Raw genomic sequence first — 16,909 nt, 5'->3', positions numbered from 1 at the left:
GGGTTGATGTTCACAGGATGTGTGGTGGGGGGGGTGAGGTTTGAAGTGGAGGAGACAGCTGAGGGTGGGGAGCTGAACCTATTGAAGAAGGTGTTCAGCTCGTTGGCCCTCTCCAGGGTGCCCACAGTCTGTCTGCCTTCCACCTTGAAGCCGGTTATGTCTTTCATCCCCGACCACACATCTCTGGTGTTGTTCTGCTGGAGCTTGACCTCCAGCTTCCTCCTGTAGGAGTCCTTGCACTGCCACAGTTTGTCCCTCAGGTAGTGCTGGATGCTCCCCATCTGGGCCTTGTCTCCTGCCCTGAAGGCCTCCTTCTTCCTGTTCAGGAGGGCTTTCAGGTCACTGGTGATCCAGGGTTTGTTGTTCGGGAAACAACGTACAGTCCGTTCCAGTAGTGTGTTATGTTCACAGAACTTAATGTAGTCCGTGATGCAGTCTGTCATGCCATTGATGTCCTCTCCATGTGGCACACAAAGCACGTCCCAGTCAGTCGTTTCGAAGCAGTCCTGTAGGGCATCATTAGCCTCATGAGTCCACTTCCTCACAGTCCTTGTGAATACAGGCTGCCTCTGAACCAGGGGGACATACGTTGGTGCCAGGAGGACCAGGTTATGGTCAGATCTACCGAGGGGGGGGAGGGCGGTGACCCTGTATGGATCCTTTGTATTTGCATACAGGAGATCCAGGGTTTTATTGTCTCTTGTAAGGCAATCAACGTATTGAAAGAATGTTGGCAGAGTTGAGTCCAGATTTGCATGATTAAAGTCACCATTTATACTCACAAACGCATTTGTATGTTATGTTTGGAGTTTGGAAACAGTGGAGAGGATGACGTCACTAGCAGCCTCGGCATCAGCTGATGGAGGGATGTAAACAGTGACAATAATTGCGTAGGAGAACTCACGGGGCAAATAGAACGGACGTAATCCCACAGCTAACAGTTCAATGTCCGGGGTGCAGAGACGTTCCTTCAAAGTAACATGTCTGGGATTACACCACCTCTCATTCACGTACAGTGCAATCCGTCCTCCCTTCTTCTTACCGCTCAGTAAAACGTCCCGCCCGTACGGTCGCGAAGCCGGGGAGAGCTGCGCTGTGGTCCGGGACGTGTGCGTGCAGCCATGTCTCCGTAAAGCACATAATACCGCACTCCCGGTATTCCTGCTGGGTCTTTATCAGCGCGCCGAGCTCGTCCATTTTATTCCCCAGTGACCTCACGTTGCCAATTATTGTTGCTGGAACTGCAGGCTTAAATCTCCTCTTCCTGGTTCTCCGCCAGACTCCAGCTCTGCAGCCCCGCCGTCTCCTCTGCAGCTCCTTCGGGATGTCCTGCCTCGCTCTGGGCAGTGGCGCAGGTTTACACAGGGCTATCAGCTGGTCGCGGGTGTAAACAATGCCGTGGCTCATCTGTGCGTGGCTCACCGTGACAAAAAGTGATGAAAAGAGGAGAAAACAAACCAAAAATCTCCCGAAACAAAAAGTGGCCATTGTAGGGGATGTTTATAAATAAATATTAAAAAGAAAGAAAAACACAACTAAGAAAAAGTGATAGAAAGGACGAAAAAGGTGAGAAAAAAAAAAATCACCGGGAGCTGCTGCAACAGGCTGCTACCTAGGGTGCGCCAGAGAGTGCCACAACTCCAGAGAGAAACACGCCGATCAAACCCAATTCCACCACACGTCCAGGTCCTCACCACCCTTGGATTTTTGGCCACTGGAACCTTTCAGAGGGAGATTGGAGACAGATATGGGGTGTCCCAGTCCTCTGTGAGTCGTGCGCTCCCCTTGGTCATCAAAGCTCGCATCAGTTTATCACCCATGCTACATCTAATTCCCATACACCGCTGTCCAACCAGTACAAATTAAGAGGGACTTTCATGCCGTGGCTGGACTGCCAATCATAATCAGAGCACTAGACTGCACACATATACGCATCAAAGCACCCGTGCCGTTGTGGAGTGCACTGAGCTGAAGGCCAGGTGGGAAAAACCTCTCTATAGCCCAGAGAAGGCATGGCACAATATTGCCATGAACGAGGGTCTCCACCTGAACCAGCCGAGGCAGACCAGAAAGGGTGGTGCCAGAAGACCCCCCTCATTAACCGCCCCATCGAAGAGCCATCATGATGAGGCAACGTCTGATTGCACAGCTTTAGTTGCAGTCATTGAGCGCCTGGCCATGGCGAGACATTTTTTTTCTTTCTTTTTGATACGGGTGGCATTCATCATTTACGCAGGTCGTTTACACACTTTTTCCGAAGTTAAGAGCGTTTGTTGAATCGGACGTGGCGTGTTCGTACGAGACCTTCGTACGAAAAAAGTGACAGAAATTTTGAATAAAAATACAAAAATGTTCTTGCATGAGGCCCATTGTTCTTTAATAGGCTGATCCAGTAAATAAGCTGTACCTTGTGGACACTGTGACGGAGTCGTGGTGATGCCGTACAACCGGGAGCGTTTCTGTGGCAGAAACTCTTCTGTCTCTTTCTCTGAGTGACGGTCCACAGCCACTACCGCCTCCCTGTAAAACATTTACAACAACAAATCATGTAAACATTTCACACAGACCACATTACATCATCAATAAACACAGCATCATTATTCTGTTTAATTAAAATCCTATAATGATTTGACTGTTGCAGTCTGAGGGGAAGAAACAAAAAACAGCAGAGAAATGAAGTTGCAGATCAATTGAGCGGTTGCAAATTAACATTAATTCTGTCATTAATCTGTATTATAACATCAGTGTGTGTTGATTTTGATAAAGAGCCTCACATTAAGGTGAAACAAAAAAACCTACATCTGTTATTTTCTGTGTAAATTACACAAATGAAGAAGTTTTGATAGTCTTTGGTTTAAATGAGATGATGTACTTTTTTTCAAGTATCTTTAACAGGTTCTTTATTTTTTAGCAACAGTACTACTGTATTGTACATGAACTAAACACCACATTAGTGGGTAAATTCCTTGTAATTTATAGCTACATTTATAGCTAATCATGAAATTATGACAACTCTTTTTCAAGACGATAGGACCTGTAAAATTAGGCCTATTTACTGTGACATGATTTAGTTTCATTTGAAAGAAATCTGAAGAAGTTGGTGTTTTGCTGATGTGTGTTTGTCCCCGTTTACCTCCTCCAGTCAGTGTAATAAAGGCTCCCTCCTAAGGAGACCAGAGCAAAGGGATACTGGATCCCTTCAACTATGTTCCTCCTCAGCTGGCGGTGAGGATCCATACACTCCAGCCTCCGGGTCCCTGCAGATTAAATAATTTCAATCCTTCAGGACTATGTGACTTTGAGTGCATTGCGCAAAACAACAGCTCTGAAATATGTTCATGGGTCTTAGCAAAAACCCTTCCCACAAAGTGTCACTCACCTGCATCTGCCCAGCAGAGCTGCTGGCTGTCAAAGTCAAAGGTCAGACCATTGGGAAGACCCAGGTCGTCTTTGACGAGGACAGTCCGCCCTGTCCCATCCATGTTAGCCATCTCGATTTTAGGCCCGTCTCTGTTCCAGTCTGCCCAGTAGATCCGCCTAAGACCAACAGTACCAAACATTTACAGAAAGCTGTTCCTGCACTCGCAGTACAACAGCTGCATCTCATAAGATTATTACGATAATTACAACTACTACTACTATCTGTAATATTACTCTTTTGACAAACGTTAGAAAAACTAGCATGCATGCCCTGTCACTTATTTACCGATACCCATTTAGCTCCATTCACATTGAACAAAAGTTCATGTTCTTATTGGGTTAATAAAGCATTGTTAAAACAAACGTCACATTAGAAAGTTATCAGTAATACTGACATCTCCCTTTACACAAATAATCTTCCATTTCTCACCCATATGCTGGGTTGGTGACAATGGGTCGAGGGTTGATCAGGTCGGTGTCAAAGAGGACTCGGCGATGGCTACCATCAAGCTTGGAGACCTCTATGGTGTCTCGCATGGAGTCGGTCCAGAAGACAAGACGGGCCACATGGTCAATGGCAATACCTTCAGGACTCTGTAACTCTGACGAGGAAGAAAATATACAAACTAAAGTCAGATGCTGGAAATATCAATTGAGGAGGGACTGTGGATCGGCAAATGTATGCTGGTGCTGATAGTGTTGCTCTTCAAACAGCCTGAAGAACGAGAGGAGCACAGACCAGTGTCTCAGCTAACACAGGAACAGCAGGAAGAAAACAAAGACTGTAACTTGTCACGCCCATGGACTTGTGTTTTTGGTTTCATGTCTTGATTTTGGGTTTTTGGTCCTGCCATTAGTTCATTCCCCTCACCTGTCTGTCATTCCCCACCAGCTGCACCTTGTCCCCAATCACTCCCAGTTCCTATTTAGTTTCCAGTCTCCCCTCTCAGTTGGTCGGATCTTTGCCTTTGTTTGCTTACCCTGCCATTCATGTTTCCTTACCTTACCTACCTGACCTGACCTGCCTGCCTTGCTTCCCGTTGTTCCAAGTTAAGTATTTATTTATCTATGCCATGCCAAGTCCTTTGTTTATTTCGTCACAGTTTGGTTTTTTGAATCCGGCTTAGCAGCGCTTTTTGTTTGTCCTTTGTTATTTTTTTTGTAAATAAACCCAGTTTTGCTTTTTAAGTCCACATCCGTGTCCTCCATCCTCACAATCCCTGACATAACTGAACCATTATCTGTCGCCTGCATTGACACCTGGCTTTGCTACACATTGCCAAAGCTGTAGTCATGGAAGTAAAAATACAGTCAATTCATTATAATCCAATCAAATCCAATTCATTAAATTCCAAATTAGTCCAATTCATACAATGCCAATTAAAAATAATTGCCTCGCTAAGGAGACCAACAGACTACATTGAGTTCTCTTCAATTCAATTTTCCATCCTAAGCGTCCATGAGGTGATTCAATTTTAACAGGAAGAGACCTCCATCATAACCAGAACCAGGAAAGGTGGCCATCTGCCTTGAACGCCGGGGATTACAATGTCTGCAACATTTGGCTCATTGCCACTGCTTGGCTAATGGCTGGCCAGCAGAGGCCTCCAAGATGACATAATGTCCTGGCCTTTCTATGCGTTTTGTCCTCCAGATTTGACTTGGCCAAAGTAATACCCATATGGTACAGCAGGTGTTAAAGAGTTAAATCCTACTGGATTCTTCTCAAAAGTCTAATTATGAAAAGCTCAGGAAATTCATAGATTCCATGGATGAAGACAGATGGTCATATGTGTCAAAAAAGTTTTTGAAAGATCACAAATGTTAATCTATAACTTTGAGTAGTATATTAGGGCATGTTTTTTGTTTTTTTTTTCTACTTTTTAGTACTTGCTTTTTCTCTTTAAAAAAAATGTCTTTTTTAACGAAAATATCGTTTGTTTTTTTAAATATCTTTTTTTAATTTCTTGTTTCATGTCTGTTGTTGCTGCTGTGACAAGTGAATTTCCCCGTTGTGGGATAAATAAAGTACAATCTAATCTAATCTAACAGTGGGCTGAATTTAACTGAAAATTGGGTGCAATTGATGACCAAAGATGTGAGTGTAAGTGTAAGTGTGTATGATAGTCTTGTTTGTGTCTGTATTAGCCCACAGAGGACCTGTCCAGTCTGATCCCACCTCCTGCCCTGTAACAGCTGGGGAAGATTATAGTTCCCCTGGGACCTTGAACAGGATTTTCCTTGGCTTCTCGTACTACAGTGGGGAACCTTGGAGCAGTCTAGGCCTATAGCAGCTTAACTATGGGATGTTTCAGGATCACCTGAGCCATCCCTAACTATAAGCTTTATAAAAAAGGAAAGTTTTAAGCCTGGTCTTAAAAGTGGAAAGGGTGTCTGCTTCCCGGACATTTACTGGCAGCTTATTCCACAAGAGAGGGGCCTGATAACTGAAGGCTCTGCCTCCCATTCTACTTTTAGAAACTCTGGGAACCTCAAGTAAACCTGCAGTTTGGGAACGAAGTGCTCTGTTAGGAAAATATCTTACAATGAGATCTTTAAGATATGATGGAGCTCGGTCATTAAGAGCTTCCCCCGAAACATTCGTTCATTGGACTACTCGCCATGTCATCAAGCCGCAGCTCACTTTGTGGCTAATGCAGCTCTTGTCAACTGCAGGTCGGTGCTAAATAAGACTTTCATATTGAACGACTTTCTCTGCCGTCATGACCTGGACTTATTGTTTCTAACGGAGACCTGGATTGTTGCCGGAGTTGGTGAGTCTGCTGCCTTCGGTGAACTGTGTCCCACAAACTATTCATTTGTTAGTACCCCGAGACGTGTTGGAAGAGGTGGTGGCGTAGCTCTTGTATACAAAAATGCCGTGAAAATCCGGTCGCTTCCAACAGAGATTTACAGTACCTTCGAACTTCAATGCATGACAGTGGAATCTAAAACGAACTCGCTGGTGTGTGTGTTGATTTATAGACCTCCTAAACCAGATAAAGATTTTATTGCTGAATTTTCAGGTTTCCTCTCTCATTTTGTGTCATTGCATGACCGGTTACTAGTACTGGGTGATTTTAATATTCATGTATGCTGCCCAGATAAGCCAATGGTAAAAGAGTTCTGTGATGCTATGAATGCATTTGGTCTCAGTCAACATATTGATCAAGCCACCCACATATTAGGTCATACCCTTGATCTTGTTTTATCTTATGGTTTTTCTGTAGACAATATTATGGTTGAGGAAACGTCCTTCTCTGACCATCTACCTGTTTTATTTAACTTTGTCATCTCTAACCCTGTGCAGGCTGCTAAAGCTACTGGCCGCTACTCTCGCTGTATAAATTCTCAGTCAATAGCTCAGTTCTCTGACTTTTTTGTCAAAGAGTCCATTGCTACTACCATGTCCTCAGCCTCTTCTGTCTCATCCAGCCCAGATGATATTGTTGCTCTCTTCCACTCCTCCTGCCTAGCCATTCTGGATATGGTAGCTCCTCTTTGTCACAAGCGCCCAAAATTTAGATCTCAAGTCTGGTTAGATGATGCCTCCCGCTCACTCAGGCAGGCCTGCCGGAGAGCTGAAAGGAAATGGCTAAAAGACCGTCTTACAATCTCCCATGACATTTTTAAATTTACTTTAGCATCCTTCCAGGCAGCTGCCAAAGCAGCCAGAGCTAAATACTTCTCTGATATTATCAATCAACATGCTAACAGACCCAAAATCCTGTTTCACACTATTAATCAAATCACCAACCCTCCACTCTCACCGGCTCCCTTCACAAATGCTGATGCTTGTGAGAAATTTAAGACATTTTTCATTGATAAAATTGAAAACATCAGAGCACTGTTCTCTCCCCCTCCTCTGCCTTCCCCCGCAGTTAAGGTGTCTTCAGGCCCTTTATTTACTTTTAGTCACTTTGCTGATGTATCGCTGGCAGATCTCAAGGACATAGTCCTCTGTATGAAACCCACATCTTCCCCTGGTGATGTTGTCCCCTCTTTTATTTTTAAAGATGCTTTTGATGTGCTGGGCCCTTCCATACAGTTAGTTGTCAACTCCTGTCTGACATCTGGCGCTGTCCCTGCCTGCTTTAAGCATGCAGTGGTCCAACCCCTGCTTAAAAAGCCCAACCTGGATGCAAATTCTTTAAATAATTACCGTCCCATCTCTAAACTTCCTTTCCTTTCCAAGGTACTGGAGAAAGTAGTGCTGGCCCAGTTGCTTCCCTTCCTGACTGAGCATAACATCCTTGAGCCCTTCCAGTCAGGTTTTAGAACACTCCACAGTACTGAATCGGCTCTGCTAAAAGTCACCAATGATCTGCTTCTCACTTTAGATTCAGGTCAAAATGCGATCCTGGTTCTTTTGGACCTCAGTGCAGCGTTTGATACTGTGGACCACAACACCCTCCTATCCCGTCTTGAGGACTGGGTAGGCATAAAGGGGACAGCATTACTCTGGTTCAGCTCCTACCTCAGACACAGAACCTTCTCTGTATCCCTTGGTTGCTCCTCTTCCTCCTCAGCTCCTGTTTCTTATGGGGTCCCGCAAGGCTCCATTTTGGGCCCTTTGCTGTTTTGTTTATACATGCTCCCCCTTGGCGACATCATCCGGCGTTATGACATCTCTTTTCACTTTTATGCCGATGACACCCAGCTATACCTGCCCCTAAAATCTGATAACTCCATTCAGCCTCTTCTGGATTGTCTCCAGGATATTAAGCGCTGGATGAGTAGTAACTTCCTTCAGCTAAATGATGGTAAGACAGAGGTCATCATTTTTGGCCCTCCTAAAGCTAGGCCCCTGATCGAAGGACAATTAGCCCACCTCTCCCCTTTTGTCAAGCCACATGCCAAAAATCTAGGTGTCACCATTGACTCAGAGCTCTGTTTTAAAAGGCAGATTAGCTCTGTTATCAAGAGTAGCTTCCATCAGCTGAGAATTATTTCCCATCTCAAACCCTCCCTGTCTCCCAAGGACTTAGAAACAGTAATTCATGCATTTGTTACATCCCGGTTAGATTATTGCAACTCCCTCTATCTTGGTCTCCCCCAGTCCCAACTTTCTCGTCTGCAATTGGTACAGAATACAGCTGCAAGGCTGCTAACTGGCACCAAAAAATATCAACACATCACCCCTGTATTGGCCTCCTTACACTGGCTCCCCATTAGCTTTAGGATCCACTTTAAAGTCCTGCTGATTGTATATAAGGCACTGCATGGGTTGGCTCCCTCATATATCTCAGGCCTCCTCCATCCCCTCTCAGCATCTAGGTCCCTTAGATCTGCCGACAAGGGTCTTCTCTCTGTGGCCCGCACCCGCCTCAAGCAAAAAGGCGATAGAGCTTTTGCAGTAGCAGCCCCACGTCTGTGGAATTGTCTTCCCCCAGATGTTAGACTGTCTCCCTCTGTGACCACCTTTAAATCAAGGCTCAAGACCCACCTATACTCCCTGGCCTTCCCTGCTTCCTAGCTTTCCATCTCTCTCCTCTCTTTATATTCAAGTGTCTTCTGTTCTGTTGCTATTTATTTGTTAGTGCTGTCTATTTGTCAATTGCATTTCTGTATTTGTCTTTCTTACTCTCTTTGTGTTTGCTTTTATATTTTGCTTGTTCTGATTTGCTTTTTTTTTTTTTTTTTTTTTTTTTTTTTTTTAGCCATATCATATGTACAGCACTTTGGTCAGTGGAAACTGTTTTAAACGTGCTCTATAAATAAAAATTACTTACTAGCTTTATATGTTAGGAGAAGAATCTTAAATTCTATTCTGAATTTAACAGGGAGCCAATGAAGAGAAGCTAAAACTGGAGAAATATGATCTCTCCTGTTAGTTCTCATCAAAACTCTGGCTGCAGCATTTTGGATCAACTGGAGGCTTTTCAGAGAATATGTGGGACAGCCCATAAATAAAGAATTACAGTAGTCCAATCTTGAAGTAACAAATGCATGGACTAGTTTTTCTGCATCACTCTGAGACGGGATGTTCCTGATGTACCCTCCGGTCCCCCTTTTTAAAGAGGGGGACCACCACCCCGATCTGCCAGTCCAGAGGCACTGCCCCCGATGTCCATGCGATGCTGCAGAGGCGTGTCAACCAAGACAGCCCCACAACATCCAGAGCCTTGAGGAACTCAGGACGGACCTCATCCACCCCTGGGGCCTTGCCAGGGTGTCCTGGTGCCAAGTGCACATATAGACACCCTTATGCCTGAACATGGTGTTCGTTATGGACAGTCCGTGACGAGCACAGAAGTACAACAACAAAACACCACTCTGATTCAGATCGGGGGGGCCGTTCCTCCCAATCACGCCCCTCCAGGTCTCACTGTCATTGCCCACGTGAGCGTTGAAGTCCCCCAGCAGGGCGAGGGAGTCTCCCGGAGGAGCACTCTCCAGTGCCTCCTCCAGGGACTCAAAAAAGGGTGGGTACTCTGAACTGCCGTTCGGTGCATAAGCACAAACAACAGTCAGGACCCATCTCCCCACCCTAAGGCGGAGGGAGGCTACCCTCTCGCTCACCGGGGTAAACCCCGATGTACAGGCGCACAGCCGGGGGGCAATAAGTATGCCCACATCTGCTCTACGCCTCTCACCGCGGGCAACTCCAGAGTGGAAGAGAGTCCAACCCCTCTCGAGGAGGCTGGTTCCGGAGCCCAAGCCATGCGTCGAGGTTAGTCCGACTATATCTAGCCAGAACCGCTCAGCCTCGCGCACCAGCTCAGGCTCCTTCCCCAGCAGAGAGGTGAAGTTCCACGTCCTAAGAGCCAGCTTCAGTAGCCGAGGATCAGACCGCCAAGGTCTCCGGGATCAATAAAGTATCTATCTATCTGTCTATCTATCTATCTATCTATCCCTATGAATTAAGGGTTCATTTGTTTTCAGTGCAGAGCTTCTGCAGTCTCCAGCCAGACTCACCTGTGGTGCGTTTCTGGAGACCCAGGTGTCCAGCAGCAGCTCCAGTCTCTGCCGGTGATACCTCCCGGTGGTTTTCACAGCCACGAACAGGTCAGCCTGTGTGAGCTGCTCCACCGGCCGAGGGGGAGCGCTCCTCCGTGGCGGGCCGCTCAACGCTCTCCTCTACCGGGCCAGCCGCCTGAAATAAGTTGAGAAAACATCCGCGCCCCCTGCAGCCGGCAGCTCCTTCTGGTGTCCGCCAGTGAGCACGAGCATCCCGGCCACCAGCAGACAGGTGATCGCGGCGACAGCAGCGCGAGGTCCCGCTGAGTTGAAGGCGAGCCTCAGTCCCCCGGCAGGCTTCCACATGTTCACTGCGTGGATGGGTTCACCACTTCGCTCATGGCCAGAAAAGAAGTGTTTTCTCAACTTATTTCAGGTGGCTGGCCCGGGAGAGGAGAGCGGTGAGCGGCCTGGCGCGGAGGAGCGCTCCCCCTCGGCCGGTGGAGCAGCTCACACAGGCTGACCTGTTCGTGGCTGTGAAAACTGTATAGTAATCACGCAGGACACTGGTGTATCTTTCAACAGTCCGTTTACTATCTAACCTGTAGCGCACATTACACACATATAACATCCTGCGAGCAAGGCATGCTGGGACCTGTAGTCCTACTACTACTACACCTCCCCCTTATAGCTAAGTCTTCCCACATTCAAATAACCTGTTGTGCATCTTCTCTGTGCTTTCTTTGTGAACTAACAATGAAACAAAACTGTAACACAGTATCCTTTTATCACATTTAACTTTAGCATACTTTTGTGTTTAACTCCAGAACTGTAACATAGACTTATGGATTATAACATCCCAAATCACTTTTCTCTTTCTGTGAACATAACCTTCCATTTTATTCACAGGCGTAGCCTATCAGGCGGCTTTGTCACCCGACCAACTCTCGTAACAGTCCCTATAGGTCGGAGGTGACTTCTGTTTCTCCTCAGGAGACCTCTATCAGTCACCATATATGACCTTGGAGTGTTGGCTGATCTGACAACTGCTCCTGTAGTTCTCTCCGTGGTGACCCAGACCTTTTGACCAGCAGACAGTTCTGGGAGAGGTCTTGAGCGATGTCTCAGGTTGTAGTTTGTGACCTGCCTACACCTTCCCTTCTCTTCCTCCTTGCGAAAAGCCTGCAGGTCTGGCCACTTAGGATACAGCTTGGTTGTTGATTGGGGCAGAGATGTGCGCAGATTTCTCCCCATCAGCAGTTCAGCTGGTGAGTCTGTGCACTAGTGGGGTGGACCTGTAAGCCAGCAGTGCTCTGCTGTGATTCGCTTGAAGGTAGCGGGTGCTGCTTGTGTTATGTATGAAATTGTTCTCTTTTGCGAATTCCCTGAACACCGCTGATGAAAACTGCGGCCCGTTGTCTGATATGACAAACTCTGCAGTCCCATGCCTGGCGAAGACCTCTTTAATAGCTTTAACCGTCACCTCAGCCGAAGTGCTTTTGAGCTCTGCTATCTCAATGTATCTTGAGAAATGGTCTCTATAATCAACAGATAATCTCTCTTGGACCACTCAAATAGATCCATACCCACTTTCTGCCACGGGCGGTCTGGAAGTGGAGTGGACAGCAGTGGTTCTTTGAGCTGTGTTCTGTGTTTTTGACACTGTTCACACCTTTCCACCATTTGACCTATCTGGGTGGAAATGCCAGGCCACCAGACTGATTCTCTTGCTCTGGCTCTGCATTTTGAGATCCCCTGATGTCCTTCATGCAGTCGCTGTAGCACATCTGTTCTTAAAGGCCTACAGAAAGGTGATTTTTTGCACAAAACTGAAATAGCAGATCGATTCCTTATATACCATGGAATTTTTTTATGATTTTAAAATAATTTTAGGCCCCTGGATAGTCCTGATTAGGCCCAATAAACTATCACCACATTTGACTCGAATTTTGGCAAACCGACGACAGGTGCGTGACGTCACGCGTGCCAACTGCTGGAACAATCACCATGTCTGATACTAGTAGTTCTAGTAGCGAAGCCAGCAGTTTGCCAGACCTGGACAGCTTCTTCACGGCAAATTTCGAGCCTAATATTGTTGATGACAATGAAGAAGACAATGAAGAGCCTGAGGAAGAAACCGAGGAGGGATTGGGGCTAGAACCATACAGGTTCGAGCCAGCCATTGCCAGTGAAAGTGGGTCGGAGTCCGAGTCCGAGAGCAGTGGGGACGATGATGGTGATCATGGTGATTTTTTTTATTGCGAGTAGATGTACGAAGTGCTGTGGATGTGAAGCGGAGACTGGCTGCCCACCGCCACAGTGTGGCCAAAACAGGCGGGTGGGGGGGTGACCGACTGTTTGAACAGAGAGTCGGCGCAACAATGGATGACACTGCTCTCTCTGGGGTGGTGGGAGCTCATGTGGGTGACTCTGATTACCCCCAACCTAAATACCGATATTTTTGTGTAACTCACAACAACGTGTTCATACAGTAACGTGCAGAAGTGCGCCGGGGAAAAGGTGAGGCTGATTGAGACATTTCACACTTTACGCACGGGGCTATTAACATTTGCCCACAAAGACGATCAGGGGCTTGTTAGAAAGATCTTAAACTGAAGTTTAACCAGCAAAAAACAGCAAGAAACTAACGTTAACCACCGACTATGATGCTATGAAGACGGGATAGAAACTGGGGGCGCACATACTCAATGCGCGTCACGGGGAATAATATTAGGACAATTACAAGAATGAAGTTACTCACCAAGAAGCCACCGATCGAGCACAGTGCCACCCTGTATGTCTGTTCCCAACGATGCTGTTACTCAGAATGTATGAATCGTGTGTTGAACCAGGGCACCTCGCCACAATGTTGGTTAATTGCATTTACGCATCATGATCTTACATCGATCGAATGAAAATGTTCCCTGTTAACATACAAATTCATCGTGATGGCGCTTTTATAGCAATGTGTGCGCAGTCGATAGCTCCGATTACAAAACCGGCTCTCGCTTCAAATTGAGCTTTAATGTTGGCCTGTTCAACTGCATTGTGGGAATTTGATATACATGGCTGAGATGCGGATAATTCTGCCCCACGCGGCTGGCATGGCTCGGCTCAGGGTAGACTGGCACAGTCCCTATCGGTTGGCCAGCTCCCTCTGGGATGCCCCGGTTGCTATAGGAACCCCAGTGTGCACATCACCTGTGAGCACAGGCAGCGGATGGCTCCTCGCTGTGTTGCGCTCCAACGCCGGCCGCAGCTCTGCGCACAGTTCTAGGAGGATTTCCCTCAAAATGGCTAATGAGTCAGTCGCCATCATATGCCAGCAAATCCTCTCTGTTGTAGTGAACACACGCTCTCTTCGAATTGCACCATTTGCAAAGTCTTCTAATACTGCTAAAGCAGCCATTGTTTTTAATGGTGTGCATTGCACCACTTTGCGCTGCTTTTATATCCACTCGTGTAAATGGAGACACATGGGTGTATTAATTGTTTATCAGTATTGATTGTTCATCTATCTCAAATGTGCACATCACTGTCTGAGGACTAATTGTTTTCACATTTATTTATTAGAACAGTTTCCCAACATCACCTTAGGTGTCGCCAAAGAATCAACAGCTGTAGAAACGTGCGTACGCCAGCCCTGAAGCTGCCGTGAGGCACCGCACATTTCCACGGTCTTTTCGTTCTTGATACATCTGATCGTTGACGTGAAAAGGTGCGTACGCCACTATTTTGTGCGTACGCACCATTTGTACATGAGGCCCCTGGTATTCTTCTGGCTTTTCATCAAGCTCCGTTGCAATGCGAAATCTCTCAAATCTGCGGATCCACCGCAGCCACTCTTCTGGGCTTGAAAAGTCAAAAGAGTCTGGGGTTGTTATTTGTATCGCTGTCGCCATCTGTATTTATTCCCGCGTCCTTTCACGTTCAGAATCTGCTGCTGGACACCTGTGTCTCCAGAAACACACCACAGGTGCAGCCAACAACACAACACTTCATGTGTGATTTTCCTTTCGTAGGCATTGCGCTCGTATGCTCGATACAAGATGGCGGATCTTCAACTAATGTAGAGGGTGGGGAGTGGGTGGGGACACGACAGGTATATGCAAATTCCCTTATTGTGACGTCACAATAAGGGAGCCATCCAAATGGCTCACAGCAGCATTTTTTTCGTGCGCACTTGGGGGATTGTGATTAATGAGAACTTGATTTACTCGGCCATTTTTAAAAATTGGTTTTGTATAAATTGGACTAATTTAGAATTGAATTAATTGGATTTGATTGTATTACAATGGACTGGATTGTAATTGGCTTGAATTTGGCTCTATCTTTGAAGTGCCTAGAGAGGACATTTGTTGGGATTTGGTGCTATATCAATAAAACTAATTTAATCTCAACTTAAATAAATTAAGCTGATCTAAACTGAAATGTTTGACAAGATGTAAAGGTCATGATAACCTGAATCCTACCATTGGACGTAGTGCTTTCTGCAATAACACACCTGGTAGTTCAGTAAAGATTTAGAATGTTTTCACATTTCAAGAGACAATAGAGGAGTTGTTCACATGCTAAAATGTCTTTAGGACTTGTTATTGTGAATAAGACAAAGTGTGAATTCAACATTTGAATTGAAGACCTCAAAAAGCACCGGACAGCAGACAGGATTTGACTTATTTTGTGGAACACAGCCATTTTTGATACAGATGTGAAACATTAAATTTAACATTAAAAAATTTAAGGGACTGTCTTGGTCCCTCAAGAAGGCAAAATAAAGAAGAGGTTCACCTTTGACTACTTAGCTAAATTAGTCCTGAAAAAAAATAGGTAAAACATATTTACAGGTTTGTGAGATGCAAAGATTATATGTTAGCCCTCCTCCTTATTGGTTATGTTCATGCACTGGTATTAAACTGGAGGCTGATGTGGATGCTGTACCTTTACTGATGACTGGAATAATGTCACCTCCATCCAGACTGGCCTTGCTGATTGCTGGTCCAGTTATGTCTGTCCAGTAGATCATCCTGTCCACACAGTCATAGGCCACGCCGATTACCACTCGGTCCTGAGAGAAAACACAGTTTAATTCATCTGGAGACATTTTTTCAAAGAGTCTTTTGTCTGAGGCAACTGGCTGGAAGACGCGCAGGCAGTCTTGTGTTCATTTGCAGCACATAGAGGCTGTTTTGCAACAGATAACATGCAGACTTCATGAAAGAGAGGAGACAATTAGAGAAGTTTTTCAGCAGAAATAGGAATGGTGACAAGTGGTCAAACTAAATTCTTAACAAAAAGCATCTCTGAGCAATTTAACACTCGAGGACCAAATGTCACCAAAAAAAACCCTTTAAAAAGATAATTTGGCTACTTGCCACCATTTACAGGGATCTAATGAAGATTTGTGCTCAAGCTTCGTTTTTTTTTTTTATCTACTCCTTTTTTTAAGAAAGATTCTGGTTGTGTTTTTCTGGTTTTGTTCATCATTCCTAACAGCGAAAAATTTTTCACAAGTTTTAGGTGTTAATTGATTCACAATTCATAGACCAAAACTCTTTAGAGTTATGTCATCACAGTCTCATAGCAAAGCAGACAGTATGGAAAGTCAAAATAAATATAAAAAGTACTGCATGTTTTTTTAATGTAATTTCCATTTTCAACCTTTTTTGACTCACAATTTTCTGGTAACAGTTTAAAGATAGCTAAAGGCACACGTTAATAGACTGAATCTCATTTCTTTTTCATATTTTAATTTTTCACACTAACTGAACTTTTTTTATGAATATTCATGTAATCATTTCACCTGTGATAATGTATTTTGTTTACTGTGGCAGCTGTTTCTTTCAGAGTGGTAATAGATCTGACTACATCTTGTGATGAAAAAAAAATTACTGTCAAACTCCTTTAATTAGATGCCATAGTTAACAAATTTCTTCTCCTTTTTTCTCTTTTTTTTAATATTTGATTTTTCTGCTCTGTTTCCTGCTATAAAGGTGACAAACTGTTTCCATAAACCCAGAGACCGGGGGAGAATTCCAGTGATTTTTGTAGAAGACTGTAAGCAGTGAAGTTTGTTCTTACAGGGATGTGAAGCAGCGGTTTGGCTTCCTCTTTCTTCATCCTGAATCCGTCCAGTGGAATGTGTTCGATCTTTCCGCTTTGAGCAAACAGCAGATGTGTTCCAGAAGCGATGGGGTGAACATCGGGCCGTGGGGTAGGACCCACCGCAGTGGGAGTCACAGCCTGGTTGATACCTGTACATGGGAAGAGTTTTAAGTGGATGTGTACAGATTCTAGATTTGGATGCTTGCAATCAAGTCATGGAGATGACATTTATTTTCGCAAAGACATGATTAATAGACAACGTCTGGAAAGTCCAGACATTTGTTACAGCTAAAAAAGAAAAAAAAAAGTGTCCAAAGGTATATGTATCATGTCTTGGATATACAATACTTCAAAACACATTCTATCATATTTAGTGTATCATTTAACATTCATGAAACAGAATATAAACGATATCAACTGCTTCTATTTGGCCTGAGAAAAGATAAATGCATACTTTTCATCACTGTCCAGCTCTGCTGCTGGTACC

The 16,909-nt window shown here is 45.1% G+C and overlaps 1 protein-coding gene across 1 annotated transcript in view; it reads right to left on the bottom strand.

Moving 5' to 3' along the window:
- The window catches only part of LOC142379047 (nidogen-1-like), a 104,922-nt gene that overhangs the window by 11,907 nt on the left and 76,106 nt on the right, over window positions 1-16,909 (bottom strand). Inside the window, exons 14-19 of the mRNA XM_075464125.1 lie at window positions 16,399-16,571; window positions 15,259-15,385; window positions 3,851-4,022; window positions 3,380-3,537; window positions 3,134-3,257; window positions 2,408-2,520 (exon numbers count right to left, since the gene is read on the bottom strand). Coding sequence (XP_075320240.1) covers window positions 2,408-2,520; window positions 3,134-3,257; window positions 3,380-3,537; window positions 3,851-4,022; window positions 15,259-15,385; window positions 16,399-16,571 — 867 coding nt within the window. The remainder of the gene's footprint in view (window positions 1-2,407; window positions 2,521-3,133; window positions 3,258-3,379; window positions 3,538-3,850; window positions 4,023-15,258; window positions 15,386-16,398; window positions 16,572-16,909) is intronic.

This window comes from Odontesthes bonariensis, chromosome 4, assembly GCF_027942865.1.
Source record: "Odontesthes bonariensis isolate fOdoBon6 chromosome 4, fOdoBon6.hap1, whole genome shotgun sequence".
Lineage (NCBI taxonomy): Eukaryota > Metazoa > Chordata > Actinopteri > Atheriniformes > Atherinopsidae > Odontesthes > Odontesthes bonariensis.
This window is presented reverse-complemented; position numbering and strand designations above follow the sequence as displayed.